The sequence below is a fragment of the Pseudonaja textilis genome, chromosome 1 (genome assembly GCF_049901715.1).
Source record: "Pseudonaja textilis isolate UNSWEBS1 chromosome 1, rPseTex1.2, whole genome shotgun sequence".
NCBI lineage: Eukaryota > Metazoa > Chordata > Lepidosauria > Squamata > Elapidae > Pseudonaja > Pseudonaja textilis.
The window spans coordinates 265,417,018-265,433,772 of NC_141990.1; the positions used below are offsets into that span (position 1 = coordinate 265,417,018).

The 16,755-nt window shown below is 39.2% G+C and overlaps 1 protein-coding gene and 1 long non-coding RNA gene across 43 annotated transcripts in view; one reads left to right on the top strand and one right to left on the bottom strand.

The window, feature by feature from the left end:
* Nucleotides 1–11,835: 11,835 nt before the first annotated feature.
* LOC148128184 (uncharacterized) lies at nt 11,836–14,593 on the bottom strand. Of its 2 annotated transcripts, none has more exons than XR_015740991.1 (2): nt 14,433–14,593; nt 11,836–13,701 (listed from the first exon to the last, which is right to left on the bottom strand). It is a non-coding gene; the product is annotated as an uncharacterized LOC148128184 (long non-coding RNA). The 2 variants fall into 2 exon arrangements; XR_015740992.1 differs by lacking the exon at nt 14,433–14,593 and adding an exon at nt 13,845–14,031.
* Nucleotides 13,037–16,755, top strand: part of GPHN (gephyrin) — a 224,934-nt gene continuing 221,215 nt past the window's right edge. For 6 of the 41 annotated variants that reach the window (XM_087921665.1, XM_087921671.1, XM_087921647.1 and 3 more), the window contains exon 1: nt 14,244–14,964. Coding sequence is in view for 26 of the 41 variants with exons in the window: in XM_087921647.1 (XP_087777773.1) it covers nt 14,913–14,964 (52 nt within the window). In the remaining 15 variants the exon portion in view is untranslated. Of the gene's footprint in view, nt 13,322–14,243; nt 14,965–15,014; nt 15,035–16,755 lie in introns of those variants that run through there. The other 35 variants (XM_087921645.1, XM_026708412.2, XM_087921649.1 and 32 more) reach the window with 17 other exon arrangements.

Sequence of the window (16,755 nt, forward strand, 5' to 3'; positions counted from 1 at the left end):
AATCCCACCCCTGGCCTAATGATAACAAGAATCAAAAAGATATTACACATAGGATACGTCAATCAATAGAATATCTTTGCATTCATAAACAGAAGTTTCAAATGGCCTGCCTAAGTATAAAATAATCCCAAATATATCATGTGCAAGGGAAAATTGCAGCTATCTATGAGTAAGAAAGAAGAAGTTGCTTACAAAACATGGCTTGTGCAGGCAAATGGCCAACACTAACCTATGAATATGAACACATATTTCATGCTTTTTGCTGACATCTATGAAATATTTCATGAAAATGGAAAAGTAACTACACTAAGATGACAAGTGAACCTATGAACATAATATAAAGGATTCATGGTTTTTATCTATGAAAACCTTCAACATCTGAGGGTTGTTGACAGCTTTGAGACAGAGGTGGTATTCAGCAGGTTTTGACCAGTTCTGGAGAACCGGTAGTAGAAATTTTGAGTAGTTCGGTGAGATTGTTGATTGTATTTATTATTCTTCAGGAGAAAGCATAATAGCGATAATAATAGCTGCAACAATAGCAACTGAAAATTAAGGTAATCACTTTGTAGTTTAGCATGGATGTGTGAATTCAGCATGTTTACACTTATTTTTGCTTCACTGGTGCTTTTAAGTCCAACATCTCCTTGCAATGTGTATCTAAGAATATTACCGGGTTCATTAGGAAGATTCAGTTGGATAAAAATAACCATAGCACTCATTTTTGTTACAGATAAGGCTAATAACACAGCTGATAACCATGACTGTAAACTATTAGAATATACTTTGCTCTCCAACATTATTCCTCAAGTACTCCCACAGTTTTCCATATCCTTTAAGACCACCAATCCTACCTACCACATACACACCTTGGTATTTTAAAACACAGTACAGGTAGCCTTCAACCTGCAACCACAATTGAGGTCAAAATTTCTGTTGCTAAGTGAGACAGTTGTGATGACAGCCAAATCTGTCTGTAGGTTCTGCGTTGAATGATCTTTTCCAATAAGCAACCGAGTCAGAAGATCATTTAAAAGTAATTTATTAGAGTACTCTGATCAAGTGGGGTCTCCCTATGAGAAGGAAAAAGGCTTACATTTACTTTTATAGTTAGCACAACGAAGAACTTCAAAGCAAAAGCTGATTGGTTTAGAAGCAGTCATCTGTCCACTACAACAAAAGAATTAAAGCAACCAATAATATCTGAGAATAGCCATAGAAGAGCATTGTGTTCTGAATAAAAGTAAAAGAAACATGTGCAAAGGGTATGGGTAAGAAGTTACATTCTCAGTTGTTTCCCAAAGTTGAGCTTGACCATGTTCTTTGTTCACGGAGGCTTGAGAGCAGCTAAAAATGAAATTGTGATCTGCTAACATATGGAATGAAAAAAGAAAATTTAAAATACAAGAAAATCCATGTTAGTTACAGAGGTGGAATTCAGCAGGTTCTGACCAGTTCTGGAGAACCCGTAGTGGAAATTTTGAGTAGTTCGGAGAACTGGCAAATACCACCTCTGACTGGCCCCGCCCCATCTATTCTCTGCCTCCCAAGTCCCAGCTGATTGGTTGGGTCTTCTTTTATTATCCTGCACAGGAGAATGGAGCTGGAAAGCAGGTTAGTGGGGTGGACAGAGAATGAAGATTTTGCAGTTACCTTCCCCTGCCATGTCCATCAAGCCATTACCACCAAGTCATGCCCACAGAACCAATAGTAAAAAATGTTGAATCCCATCACCGGTTAGTTAGCCAATGCAGCAGAACTACAAAAACCATTACATGTATCACAAAGTCCATCCTGTGTGGACCTTATTTGTTAAGTGACCTCTGTCCCATCTTATGAATTTTCTTGCCACAGTTGTTAAGTGAAGCACTGCAGTTGTTAATTTAATAATAACACGGTTATTAACTGACACTGGCTTCCCCATTGGCTTTGCTTGTCAGAAGTCGCAAAAGGTGATTCCATGATTCCCGGACACTGCAACCATCATAAATATAAGTCAGTTGCCAAGCATCTGAATTTTGATCACAACAGTGGAGTTGCTGCAACAGTCGTTAAGTGTGAAAGACAGTCATAAGTCATTGTTTTCAGTGCTATCGTAACTGCAAATGGTCACTAAATGTACTGCTATGAGTCAAGGGCTACTTCCACCTCAGGGTTGTGTGTATGGGTGTATTTATGAGAAAATGAGATCCTATTTATTGGCAACAGTATAATTCATCTAGGCCAGTGGTGGCTAACCTTTTTGGGCTCCTATGCCAAAAACTGTGAGCACACCAGCACGCCTGTATTCATGTGCCAGCACCCAGAATGCAGTGCAGCCCCCCCTCCGTATGCGTGCACAATCCCCACCCCCACCTACTTACCTGCACTGCACCTCACAGCTGATTTTTTTGGCTGGTTTGAGGCCTACTTCGGCCTCCCAGAAGCTAGGAAAAAGCCTCTGCAAGGCTTCTCAGGCTAAATTATAGGCCCATTACAGGAAGTAACGAAATGGGCCTATAATTTAGCCTGAGAAGCCTTGCATAGGCTTTTTCCAAGCCTCTGGGAGGCCGAAAAAGACTTCAAGCTACCTGAAAAAAAAATCAGCTGTGAGGCGTGGTCATGTGCAATGAGGTAAGTTTGCCTGCGGCTCGTGTACCAGCACAAATGGCTCTGTGTGCCTCTTGTGGCGCGTGCCATAGGTTCGCCATCACGGATCTAGGCTGAAATGTGCAGATGGTTCTTCCTCTTTTGTTTTCTTTGTTATTTTAATAACTGGCAGTATGAACCAAGAATAACATATAAGAGTAAGAAATTAGACTATGGCCTTTTTGTGAAGTCCTTGGTGCTCTTTGAGCTTGGTTGTTTTCTTGCAGACATCTCATTACTCGACTAGGTAACAAGACTTTAAAAATTGCCTTTTCCCATTTGAGAGAGACAGGCCATTGACCCACTGAATGGGAGCAACAGATTTATACTAATAGGAGTGATGTGATTTATCACCTGAACACCAAATTAAATGTACAACAGCAGACACTAGTCTGGTAATCTCGGTTACTGCCTAATAGCTGCAAACTTGGGGAGGGGGGAAACACTTCTTATGAGAATGGCTGGCACTTTTTATTTTGCAGTTGATAAAGCAAACGCTTCCGAGAGCCCCAGGTGGAAGAAAAAATTGTACTAGAAAAAGGAGATGGGCGAGAGAGCATCATGCACAATTCCTTTAAACTCTTTTTAAATATTGGATTCCTCAATAATTTTACCAAGCACTGCCCATGGCCATGCTAGCTGGGAATTTGGGGAGCTGGAGTCTAATACATCTGAAGACCTCCAGACTGAGAAAGATTGGCATAACCCTTCCCTAGCTGCTATTTTTTTTTCTGCAACATGCATCCATCTGTTGTTTTATTGCAGTCACTCAGTGCTACTGGTAGTTAAAAATCAGGAAGTCTGGTAACACCTTTTCAGATTAACCTATATTCTTAAAAGGCATAAGCTGTCATGAGCCATAGCTTACTTCCCCATGAACATGGAATGACTAAACTGATGCAGGGTTGTGATAGGAGGGAAGACTGGGGAGTGATATTTCATGATCTGATGAAGTGAGCTGTAACTTACAAAAATGTATGCCTGTTAATAAAATGTGTTAGGCTGAAAAGATACTATCTGATTTCTGGCTACTACTGACTAATATGGGTCTCTTGCGATATCTTTTCTAGTGCTAACTGGAAACTCCAAATCCACAGGTGCTGCCAAATATCAATTTTGGCCATAAGCATTCAACTTAAGAAACTATTTAAAAATCATACTTCATAAAATCCAGATAAATAGTTTAGCATATAAAAGATCTTCCTATGAACATAATATTTAGCTAACAAGTGATATGACTATTACGGATTACAAAGACTCATTTCAGCTGTAATTTAGTTCTGTGGGAAAGTTTCTACTTGACCTGTTTGTAAAGAACAAATCCTTTGGCATGTTTATTAAAGAAAGGTGTAGCACTGGGAAACAAACCAAAAACTTAAGTAGGCATTTGAGAAGATCATGTCTTGACAGGCTATGTAATACCTTTTACCAGAGACAAAATTAAGCCATCTATCTACACTGCTGAAACAAGTGGCCATGAGAAACCAGACGACTAAATGTCTATGGAGATTCTCAATCATCCAGGTCATGGGTGTCCCAAAGGTGCTTTTTCAAGAAACAACTAGACTTTCTGGTTTTTCTTTGAAGACGTTTTGCTTCTCATCCAAGAAGCTTCTTCAGCTCTGAAGAGCTGAAGCAAAACGTCTTCAAAGAAATTTTTTTCCAATCATTAGCAGAATGTGTTCATTACTTTCAATCTATTAAAGAACTTTGGAATGACAAATTAGAAAACTAACTTTAATCCTGATCAAAATAAAATTTTAATTATAAGTTTTAGAATTTAAAAAGTCTGAAATAAACAGCAAAAAGCTATAAGATTTTGATCTTAGAGACTTATAAACAGACTAAGACTCCAGATAAAATTGGAATATTGAAAGTTTTATAATAAGATTTTGGAATTAATTATAAAGTACAAACAACTTCTCATGGGAAATAGATCCGGTTTTAGTTTTACAAACAATTTCATAATTTCAAAAGTGGACACAAGCAAAAAATTTTAGAAGATAGATATATAGGCCTACAAGATGGTTATGACAATAAAAATAAGGAAAGAAAAATTTGAAGAATAGAAACAGAAAATAGTAACCATCATAGCAACACTATTAGTAATTATGTCTGCTTCTATGGATAGATGTTATTGAACAATCTCAGGTGTTGAACAAATTTTAGCTGATAAAGTAGACTTGGTATCAAAAGTGGGTTTATAACTGGCAAGCCAAGAGATGGGGGGAAAGATGTTTTAATGTATCTGAAGTTTTAAAACTTAAAAGGAAATACAAATGGCAAAAAAGAGAATGACCTGGATCATTTTTTTTCTACTGGATTTACAAAAGAGGCTTGCAAGCTTTACAAAAGAGGCTTATAGGCAAATCCTTGAAGAATTCTATGCAATGGGACAAAGAGAAATCAAATCCTAAGGCAATACTCGAATGAATTAAAAATTAGAACTGTTAGAAATAAAAAAGAATATAAAGTTGGTTTATTTGGTCAAGATTAAAACAAGCTATAATGTTATATCTAGTAATGCTTTATAGAATTTCTGCGGACATTAGGATTGAAAAGATGATGTATTATGGATTTGTTTATAGATAATAATGGGATATGAAGAGATAAATGTTTGAAACATTAAAGAGAGTAAAGAGTCACTAAATTTGTTTATACTTGGGGTGATGGTTGGAAGTCACTTCTTTATATATTTATTTTTTCTTATAATATTTCTATGATAGATATTAAAGATTTTTCCAAACATTAATCCCAAACCTAGTAATAGGAAAGAAGTAGGTTTTTAAAGATGGCCTGAAGAAAGAGTTTACTAGATGTCTGGCAAAAGAAGGGCAAGTCCTCTGTCCACTAGGCATAGGCCTAAAATCAAATATTGTCCGGCTTTTTGAGTACTTCTTCTGGAGCAGTTTTCCTCTGTGTGGCAGTGCTTCCCTAATAAGTGCTAATGGCAAGTTAACAAGCTTAGCAATGTGACCTTAATTAGTTGATTAGTACCCTCCGGCTTGCCCTGCTGCCTGGAATTGACAGGACCTTAATCAGTTACATGTCAAAGGCTTTTGCCTCTTAACCAGCTCTAACACATTCCTGCGACTGAAAACTGGTCTTTCTGATGCTGGAAAAAGCAACCTTGTATACATGTATGTTTATGTAGCTTTGTGGGGCAAGTTTTCACTGTAACTTTTGTTGCGAATGCCAGTTAAGCAGTTAGGGTTTCCTCTTCATTCCCGCCCATTTGCTCTCCTTTTCAATTATCTATGGCCTCCTCTGCCTCTTCAGATACACAATAACCCTACCTAAAGAGGGCCAAGATGAAGGCCATGTGGCTCTCTGGGTGTATGCTGCCCCACAGAGCAGGCTATTATCAAACTATCATTTTTTCCCCTACAAGTGCATTTTTCTTTTCTTTTTTTTTCATTTTCTTTTCTTGGATCAACTGAGTGTTGATCTATTGGTTGCCACAGGAATTGACTTGACCAGCTTCTCGTCCAAACCTGACATCAACGGCTGAGAATGACTGACTGAAAGTCATCTAGCCAGCTTTCATATCTGAAGTGGGACCTGGCCAGAGTTGGTATTCAGCAGGTTCTGACCAGTTCTGAAGAACTGGTAGCGGAAATTTTGAGTAGTTTGGAGAACCAGCAAATGCCACTTCTGACTGGAGAATTTACAGTATCCTTCCCCTGCCTTTTCTAAGGAAATCAAGATATCTTTGGGTCAAGCTCAGTTCAAGATGACTTATATGTATACATCCAAACATCTTTGTATGTTACAATTTAGGTCTTTAATGATAATAAGCACACTTGTATTTCCTTAGCACTATAAGGGAATGTGATTCTTAGGTCATAAAAAGACATTTGAATGTACCTGAAAAAGTGCAGTTTTAAGATAAGGTAGACTGCATACGCTGTTTTTAAACAATATTATGCTTCTTATGGACTGATTTTTAGTCAAAGCATTCCAGGAAATGACATTTCAGATTTATAACATTTTACTGTTGTGTCAGCAGAGGATTCATGAAGTTCTGCTGAATATCTTGATGGGTTCTGAAACAGAAAGATGCAATCAAATACACCTTATGTACATGTGTTTTTAGCATTATCAATCTGATTTAGAACGTTCTATCAATATAAAGTGTATGCAGCATTTGATTTGGTTGTTCCAGTTGCCTTTTGAAAAAGCACCTTTGAGACAACTATGACCTGGATGACTGAGAATCTCCACAGATATTTGGTTCAGTGTGATTGTTTACATGATTGCCTACTTTCAGTCAAATAAATAGGACTTTGCTCTGAGTAAATATGCACAAGACTTCAGCAATAATGTACTTTGTAACTGAGTTACATGCTCAGATCTGGAATTAATGATTAGGAAATAGCAGAAAAAACAGTGAAGATAGACTCTCCTAGATTAGTCCTGTTCCTGGCTTCAGAGTGAAATAAGATGCCCTTTGACCCAAAATTCTCTAGAAAAATATTTTTGCACTTGTTGAAGAAAGAGCTTTGAAGGCCTAGTAGAGACATTTGAAGATCTGGATTTTACAGACTTAGAATTGGCAGATTCAATGATTGATGAACTGGACTTTTAAAAAGATGGACATATCACATCCAATTGGTAAACAATTTGGAGTGGATTTTCCTGGGTAGATGGATCAATTTTGGAAAACAGATTTATTACACCCAACCAGACAACAACTGACAAGAGACTTTATACCTTGGTTCAGTCTTCAACAATAGATGTGGTGAAGATATTTACAGTAGTGGTTTAGGATATTGGAAGATGAGATATTGTTTGGAAGGCTTCCACCTAAATCTTAAGGTCAAGTTTTATTATTAAGAACCAAACAAAGATATTTGATCCTGAATGGAACAGAGATAATGATTGTGGTGATTTGTGGCAGATAAGAAGCCACTGTAGACTTTCTACAAGTTAAATACAATGACAGATTATTAACAGAGGGCTTTGAAGTTTAACTTTGGTGCCGATTTATCTGTTAACTATTTTGTTTTTACATATAGTAGATAGATGACAGGCTAAATTGGTTGTAAATAGCTGTAGAAGTTTATAGATGATGAGCTTCTTTGCAAGGGGGGAAAAACTAACATTATTGCAATATATTTATCTGTAATCAACCAGGCGGCATAATATTTATATATGTATTTTTGTCCTTGTTAATGCACTTTTTAAATGTTCTGTTCATTTTTGTTGTTCTTTGTTAAAAAAATTGAATTTGTATTTTAACTTTTGAACAAAAAAAATCTAGAAAAAAAACCAAATTCTGACAATTTCAAGTAAGTACTTAAATCAATTTTACCAAACTTGATATTCTCCAAATGCAATGGTCTGTACTGTGAAATATGGCCCTACACTTAGTTCAGGAACTGTATGAATAGTCACTAAGTATTGAAAGTGAATAAATTGGTGATAAAACATTTTTTAATCTCCCGGTAAAAACATTTTCATTTTTTAAATGGTAAATGAAAGCTGTACAGATAGTGAGGGAAGTCACAGATCACTCTGGTAAATGATTCAACCTTCTCCTACTATCCCTAGCCACACTGAGCTGACTCCAGTCACTTGAGCATCTGCTCCCACCTGGTAGCAGCTACCCAGCACCACCACCCGCCCTCCAACATGTTCACATCATGCCTTGCCTGCTGGCCTGCTTGCAAACCACCTGGGGCTTGCTTAACAACCCATAATCCTCACATAACACAACGAGGACTGATGGGATTACCATCACTAAGCAATGTGGTCACTTGATGTCTTGCTTTTGAGACTGCATCTCTCAGCGAATGAAATTCCAGTCCCTATTACCATGTTTAACTGATGACTGCCTGTTTCAATTTTAGCTAATAACTATTATCTGACAAAATATTTAAATATGTACTTTTAAACTTTGAAATATTTACTCAACTTTCGTCTCTATAATCTTATCCCACCCCTATGTAGTAGTTTTTGTTTCCTGATATATTTCTGAAAAATTAAAATACAGGCATTGTTATTTCAGCCATTTGTTATTGTTCTTTTTCTTCTAAAATTAGAGTTATGAGAAAAGTTAATAAACATGAACTGATTATTTGTATACAATTGTTTTTTGGAATTAAAACAAAATTGTCTTCTTTTGCTTTCAATGTTACTTGGCCATTTAAAAATTAATGTCAATTAATATGTATATACTTAGAATTAAATCTCATTAAGCTTATTCACTATTCTTCCAGATTGGTTTATGACAACAGCCTAAATAATAATTTATTTTGCTACATTGGTTGCATTCTTAAAATATATGTCATTTCATTCAACACCACCATTTCCAGAACAGATATGTCACTTTCTTATATTTCTTTATGCATATAGAGCAAGATCTTTAAGACCATAATGGCTGGAGCTATTAGGGGATGCAGCTTGTCAAGAATATGACATTCAGCCACCTGTTTTAGGCATTTTTATTTCAAGAAAATGATAGATAAGAGCAGTTTTAGTTGGTATTAAATGGTAGAATGTTCTTGGATGTGTTGGCTATCTTTGATGTTACCAATTTTAGTGAGTAACACTTGATTTTTTTAAAAAAATCACAGCAATAAATGAAATAAGCATTAATGGTCCATTGAGCCACTTAATTTATTTGGATAATAAAAACAGAATTCTATTAATAATCAACTGTGACAACTGTGATAAAAAGCTTGTAAATTTGATTGAATGTGCTAATGAAAAGAAATAAAATTCTATTTGCTACTATTGATTGCAAAAGACTGTTTCTTCAAAAGGATAAAGTTTTAAAGCGGCAAAAATTTTTCAAAACAAGTAAGAACGTGTAAAATTGACTTAAGGAATTAATGTCTAATATTTTAACCCAGAGATGTGTATAGTAAGCCACAATAACATGGGTCATGACATTATTGGGCAATTATGTAGGATATGGTCTGTTTATAGAATTCCAATGATATTTATTTAATGTGTGCATGAAGAGTGCATTTGTATCTAGTGTTTGGAGTAGTGCTGTTATTGATCCCATTACAAAGATAACAATGGGCTAACATTATTTGGGAAGGGTACTATAGCTTATGTTTAGAATGGAGGGTGTAGACCAGATTATTGCACTTCACCATAGAGTCCCTAAATTAAGAATGAGTCCATTCCTAACTTTGTCTTTAACTGAAATGTATGTGTACGTTGGAAGACATACTTGAAATGAGGTGTCTATTACTAAAAATAGCAAACGGCATTGTCCTTCCTAGAGTCAATGAACTGCTGAAGCCATGCAATGTTTTTATGAACTGCTGAATGGTGCTTTTAACTACTCATGAAAACATTGTGCAGCTTCATCAGTCTGTCGGCTCAAGGAAGAAACCATCTGCCATTTTTAGTAGTAGGCAGCCCGCTTGAAAGTATGGGTTGTCTGTAGGTTGGACATTGTTAACCAAGACTGCCTATAGATGACTCAGTTACGTACCCGAGGAAGAATATTATGGCGAGTGGGACCTCGCCGAAACGTCACCAAGATACTCTTAATCTTACATGGGAAAAGACCCGAACACACCTATATATATATATATATATGTGTGTGTGTGTGTGTGTGTGTGTGTTTTCTTAAGTTTTAAGTGTGTGTTTTCTTCAGTTTTCTTAAGTTTTCATGGGTACTTACATGTATGGTATTCAGTTTTGTTCAGGTATTTTCCCACGTCATTATAGTTGTGCTTTTAAAGTTGTAGCAGCGTTTGGCAGAATCTCATTTGCCATCATCAGGCTTCTGTATTGTGACTCACAGACAAACACAATACAGAAGCCTGATGATGGCAGATGAGATTCTGCCAAACGCTGCTACAACTTTTAAAAGCACAACTATAATGACATGGGAAAATACCTGAACAAAACTGAATACCATACATACATACATACATATATATATGTATGGTATTCAGCTTTGTCTGGGTATTTTCCCACGTCATTATAGCTGTGCTTTTAAAACTATAATGACGTGGGAAAATACCCGAACAAAGCTGAATACCATACATGTAAGTACCCGTGAAAACTTAAGAAAACATACATATATATATATATATATATATATACACATATTTTTCATATTTCTTTTCTATTTTTTCTTTTTTATGCACCTACTTTTTAAATTCTTCTTTTAGTTTGTATTAGTTTTTAATATTGTAATTATAATATTTAATAAAATTATTATAAATATATATATCAAAGACCAAGGCAAGTGAATTTGACCAAAGCAGATGAACTCATGTACTGTGCTAGAATGTTTACTAAAGATGGGAAAATGGATAGAGTTTTTTTAAGATGTGCAAACACTGATAGAAAGATGATAGATTGCATGTAGCCTGCTATTATTAGCCTTTCTTGAAAGAAACAAAAATGTCTCTGTAGCATAATATATTAAAACTCACAATGTTACATGGAAGTTCATCAGGAGAAACATAAATTTAAGTTGAATTCAGTGGGAATGAGGTAGTTACATGTGTGGGTAAAACAAGAGGAAATAAGATCAAGTATGAATGTGGAGTGAATATAAAGTGAGTGAGCAGTAAGAAAGAACATTGAGATGGTTTGCCCATATAGACAGAATGAATGAAAATTCAATAACAAATTTATTGAAAGGAAGTGACTAGAAAGGTTGGAAAAGACAAAGTTATGCTTCAATAGATTTCCTAACTTCATGCCTTTAATTGCTTTGGCTTACCAAAGCAATTTTGTGCTTTGTACAGCACTACTCACTCTGAAACGGAACAACATGTTGGATATGTACCTTTTAAATTAGGATTCTATAAATATGTACCTTGGAAGAAGCTTCAGTGAACACAATGAAAGCTATTTTCAAGTAAACAGAGTATTAGGCTACAAATATTATATGGACTTCATATAATGAGGTATAAAAAGGATTCTCTTTTGATGATAGGTTCCACTGTGATAAGCTCCTAATGTATAGGTTTTTTTTAAAAAATGGTTGAAGTTACCTTTGTGTTCTGCATGTGGAAGTTCCTCATGCTCTTTTAAGCTTTTGCTTTGATGTTTGATATCTTTTGCCAGATTACTTCATTTTCTCCTTTTCTGTTTAATTATGTTGCAATGCTCCAAGTTCTTGGAACAGAGTAAGATTAAATACACTGTTTTAAAAAATCAGATAAATTATAAACTATTTGTTTGCATTTTATTAGACTTTATTAGAAAATAAAGCTTATGCCCCAATTGCAAAATATTTACTCCTTTTATTCTAACTTATTTTTGTTGCGTAAAGAATTTATATTTTATTCAGTCTGTGTGCAGCCATTGACCTTAGTGAAACAGCAACTAAAAATGCTCCGGAATGTACGTGTGGAAGGATGTATCTATTTAAAATCGATGGACTTTTGTGGAATAATATTTTTTGTAGTTTGGGGGCAATTTGTTATAGTTTAGATTTGACACCACATTGCCACATAATGCATTAATTTCCGTGTTCACACCATGCCATTTATGCATGTGATAGCAAAGATTGTGTCTATGCATAGCAAATGAAATGTGCTACAGTACAATTAGGTACTATTTGCTCTATGCATTTGCAAGCCGTGCAGGTGTGTAAAACTGCAGTGGCAGGTTCATACAAGCCAGCGAATGTGAACAGAAAGTAAGACAACACGTTGTATTAGGCTTGCACTGACACGCGAATTAAATGCTCAAATAGGCTTCTACCCGAACACAGACCTTCTTCCATTTCACTGCTTTTACGCTTTGCCATACCAAGAAATTCCCGTGGGCTGCATATGCCGTGCATACAATATAGATAAGAGCACCAAACGTGGGTGTCATGTGAATAAATGCAACCTGTTTGCAGAGGTGCCGGGTAACCGTCAATCGGAATAGGTGCAGGCGGCAGCTTGCACGTATGAATGCAGTGCGGTCTATGCCAATGCTTCGCGGTGCAGTCAATTACATGTGGATGTAAAAATGGTGACTGATGCATGTGTCGGCGCAGTGTTAAGCGCACGCAACAGCACACTGGCATATTCCAGCGAAAGGCAGGACGTGATCCCTCCACACAAGTCTTGCTGTTTTCATGAATATGGAAAAGAGCTACTGGGGGAATCTGCCGGCAGGCTAGATTCGTACGTTTTCTGCGCAAAAAAATTTAAAAAAAAAAAAGCCATCAACTTCGTATTCCCTCCGCACCGCTACAGCAGGACCTCCCCGGCTCTTCTCGCAACCCAATCGGATCTGAAGGAGTAAGACCGAAGCAGAATGAGAGAAGCCGCTGCCTAAACCAGTCCTCGGCGCTCGATTGCTTTCGACTGAACCCGGGCGTTTAAAGGAATCCTCTTTTCGCTAAAATCTCGCCCGCGTTGTACTTGGCTCCTCCTTCGGGCAGCTCTGGTTCGTCTGACCTTTCCAAAGGCTCCGCCTTCCCCCCCTTCCGGGCCCGCCCCCTCCGTGCAGTTCGGCCTAACCGCGCGCGCTCCCAGGGACCGCCTCTTTCGAGGCCGGCTCCGCCCCCCCCTCCTCCCTCGCTCCACCTCACCCGTTTTCCCTCTCCCCTCCTCCTCCTCCCCCCACATTTCCTCTCTCGCGCGCTCCTTCTCCCCCAACTCCCCCCCCACCCGCCTCCCTGTCAGTGCGGTGGCTGCGCTGGGAAACATGGCGTCGGAGGGGATGATTTTAACGAACCACGACCATCAAATCCGTGTCGGGGTTCTCACAGGTAACGAACCGCGACGGGGAAGCCGGGCAGAGGTGGCCGGGCGGTTGGGGCTCTCCGCCAGGCCGTTCCGTGCAGGGTGTACCCGCCGCGGGCGCCGCTGCCGCTGCCGCCGCTGCCACCTTTCTCCTCTGTGGCCCCGCCGCCGTCCCTGCAACGAGACCCCCGAGCGCCGCTTGCCGGGGCTCCTCTCTCGCAGTTCCCTCCGAGTTCGGGCTGGGGTTCGGCTGAGGAGCAGCGCGGGCAAAGCTGCCGCCTTGGCGGGCGAGCGTAGCGGTGGTGGGGCTTTGGGCGCTGCTCTGGTTGCCGCATGCGGGCGGGAGGCTCTTCAGTGCCGCAGCCTCGAGTTCGCCGCTCCCGCTGGGGACTGGCCCGTAAATAACCTGGGGGAGAGAGAGTGGCTGCGAGGAGGAGGAGGAGGAGGAGGAGGAGGCGTTGGTGGGGTGGGGGGTGAGGGGAAACCAGCCCGGAGATACCGGCTTTGCCTGGGGCGCGGAGGGACAACCGGGAGACTCCGGAAAAGTACCTTGCTGGACGGGCGGCGTGATTCCCTCCTCTTGTGCCGAGCCCGGGAGGCTTCCGAGTTCGGCATCCCGAGCCCGGCGTGAGGGGAGCGGAATGGGAAAACCACTGCCCCCCCCGCCCGTTCCTCCCTTCCCCCGGACCGCTTTCGGCGGAAGACACTTCTTCTACCCTTCCCTCCTCCTTTTCCCACTCTGGGGGAAAGCCGCGAGCGTTTGAAGCGTGGAGAGAGAGAGGAAGGATCGTGGGGAAGGGAGGGGGGGTGTTGTGGGGGAAAGACACGGTCACGAGTCTTGGGTGGAAGCCCTCGGCAACCTGCCCGCGGTGGGCCCACGTTCCCAGTTACGTTGCTGGGAGGGAGGGAGAAAGAAACGGCAGCCGCTGCTCCGGGAGCTTCCTCCACCTTCTCCTCCGCTCGAGCCTTGGCGAGCGGAGCAACCGAGGGACAGTTTACCGACGCCTCCACATTTATCTTTAGGTGGCGCTGGCAGCTGGGAATGGGGCCCGAAGCGTCCGGTCCTTCCAGCTGCACCGCCGGCATAATAATAAGTGAGTGGAAGGAGCCACCGAATCAAGGAACAAGTCAGCCAACCTGAGGAAAAAGTAGCCACCGGGGTAACTGCTCTCCTCTCCCCGAGCAATATTGTAGAAAATAGCTGACCGCATCTCTTCAGAGACAGCATGTGAGCAAGTGGCTGCAAGTGGCCCCTTCTTTTACCATTGTTCCCTTGCCTGGGTGGTCCTGCAAAAGAGAGAGCAATAAAGAGCACTGGCCTTTTGTATCTCTTACGCTTGCACTGGGCTGGATAATCGTTGGGGCTGAGCCTAACTTTCCCCCTTAGGGGAGAAATGGTGAGTGAGGAGAGACCGTGGCTGTTCTCTCTCATTGTTGCTTCTTGAGTTGATAAATATCTCTGGAACTGCCATTTGTTCGGGCACTTTGGTAGGAGAAGGTGAGCAGAAGTATAGAGGAGGAGGAGGAATGCTTTTAGCAGGATGCCCTTCAGTGGCAGGGGTTGGGAGTGAAGGTGTTCTTGAGATGCTGAAATATTGTTAGTTATGCCTATTAGAGATGCCGGCCCTACCTTTGGAAAATAACTTCCAGGATGTTGCCTATTTTTGTGGTGAGTTATAAAACTAAAGCTTTTATTTTTCCTTCCGTTTCTCGTTTTAGGGTGTTTTGACTTGTGAACAGTAAGTAAAATGGCTCAATTATTAAATAAATTGGAGATGTGGAATTCTCTTCCTAAAGTGAATTGTTTCTTCTGCACTTTAAACACATTTTTCTAAACTGGGCAGTGAGATTTGTTTTTGTACTGAAAAATGAGAGGAGATAAATAGAGAATGAAAGAAGATAAAATAATTGGAAGCTAAATTGAATGGCTAATTGGAAATGTGTTTATGTAGCCTTGGTATGAAATCAATGACTCCCTTAAAAGAGTGTTCTGTGTTGCCATGTTGCATGCTTGGCTGTCTCAGATTTTGAGGAAGTCTATGGTCGGTCTATGAATAGCTAATTGGAACCTTCCTGAGCCTGAATGTGACAGAGGGAAATCCCTGAGTCGGATGATGCGCTGTTCTCTTCCCTTAGTACTGAAACGACCAGTTACTGATATTCATTATCAGTAGCTGCTAATAGAATAGATTAGAATAAGTAGTTTTTTCCTCTTTTTTCTTTACTATCATAGCATATAGAATATAAAACTATGGAAGGTGCTGATAGGAAGAAATGTACTCCATATTAACCATCTGTGTGCATAGACATAAGTATGGCAGGTAGAAATTGGCAATAAGCAAAATTTCTGGGTTTTCCACCTATGTCTTTGGAAGCAAGTTTATTTATAGAGACTACAGCCATATTGGAGGAGGTAGTTAAATGTGAAATCTTTATGTATTTCAAATTTTATTTTGGAGTTTAGTATTCATTTGATCTACCTTTCATACAGAAACTCAAGGTTTCATTCACAGCACTACTATCATTTTTCCTGGCAACAAAGCTGGTGACATAAATTGTAGGAAGAGAGATTTACTGGCCCAAAGTCACCAGGTAAGTTCTGGATCTGAAGGTAAACTGGATCTCCCCAGTACCAATCTAACTCCCTAAGCCAGGGTTTCCTAATCTTGGCAACTAAGAAGTGTGTGGATTTCAACTTCAAGAATTCTCATAAATGGCTATGCTGGCAGTAGAATTCCGGAATTTGAAAGCCACGCACCTGAAAATTGCCAAAGCTAGGAAATATTGTCTTAATCGCTATACTACATTATGTTGCTCTATAATTACTGCTTTTTTAATATGGCTTTTGAGACTAAAGCAAGAATAATTGGGCTTTTAAAAAAAAACAGTCGTAAATCTATTTTATATATGGTAAAATCAAGGTGCTCCTGTATAGTTGCAAATGTCAGTGATCTTATAGTATTATAAACATACTGAGATTTTGACAATAATACTTTCAAATAAGAAAATAGTGTCTAGTATTGTTTCTTGCTTACTAGAGTAATCTGACAAGGTCATAACTGTAGCCAAATACATTGCAAACAGAAGCTACATTTTTAAATTATGATATCGATAAAGTAATTAAATATACTTTGTTAGTGTTTTCTTAACTCCAATTCCTATATAACTAACTGAGTTGAAGGAATTCAGCCCTAGCTCCTGAAAACTGGTGCACTCGAAGTCCAGAATTTTAGATTTATCTCTATTGTGTCTTTGTGTATCCCTACTGGGGGAGGCGGTTTGGCCACTTTTATGGTAATATTGTACAATAATAAAAAATATTTAATTTCATAATGTGAAGGAAAATGGACAGCATTATTTCCTGAAATAATTCATTGTAGGAGTTTCTTGTATAAGTTTTACACCGGTATTATTAATAATACTTGACAAAATTATTTCACAAAGAATTTCTAGTGGCAAA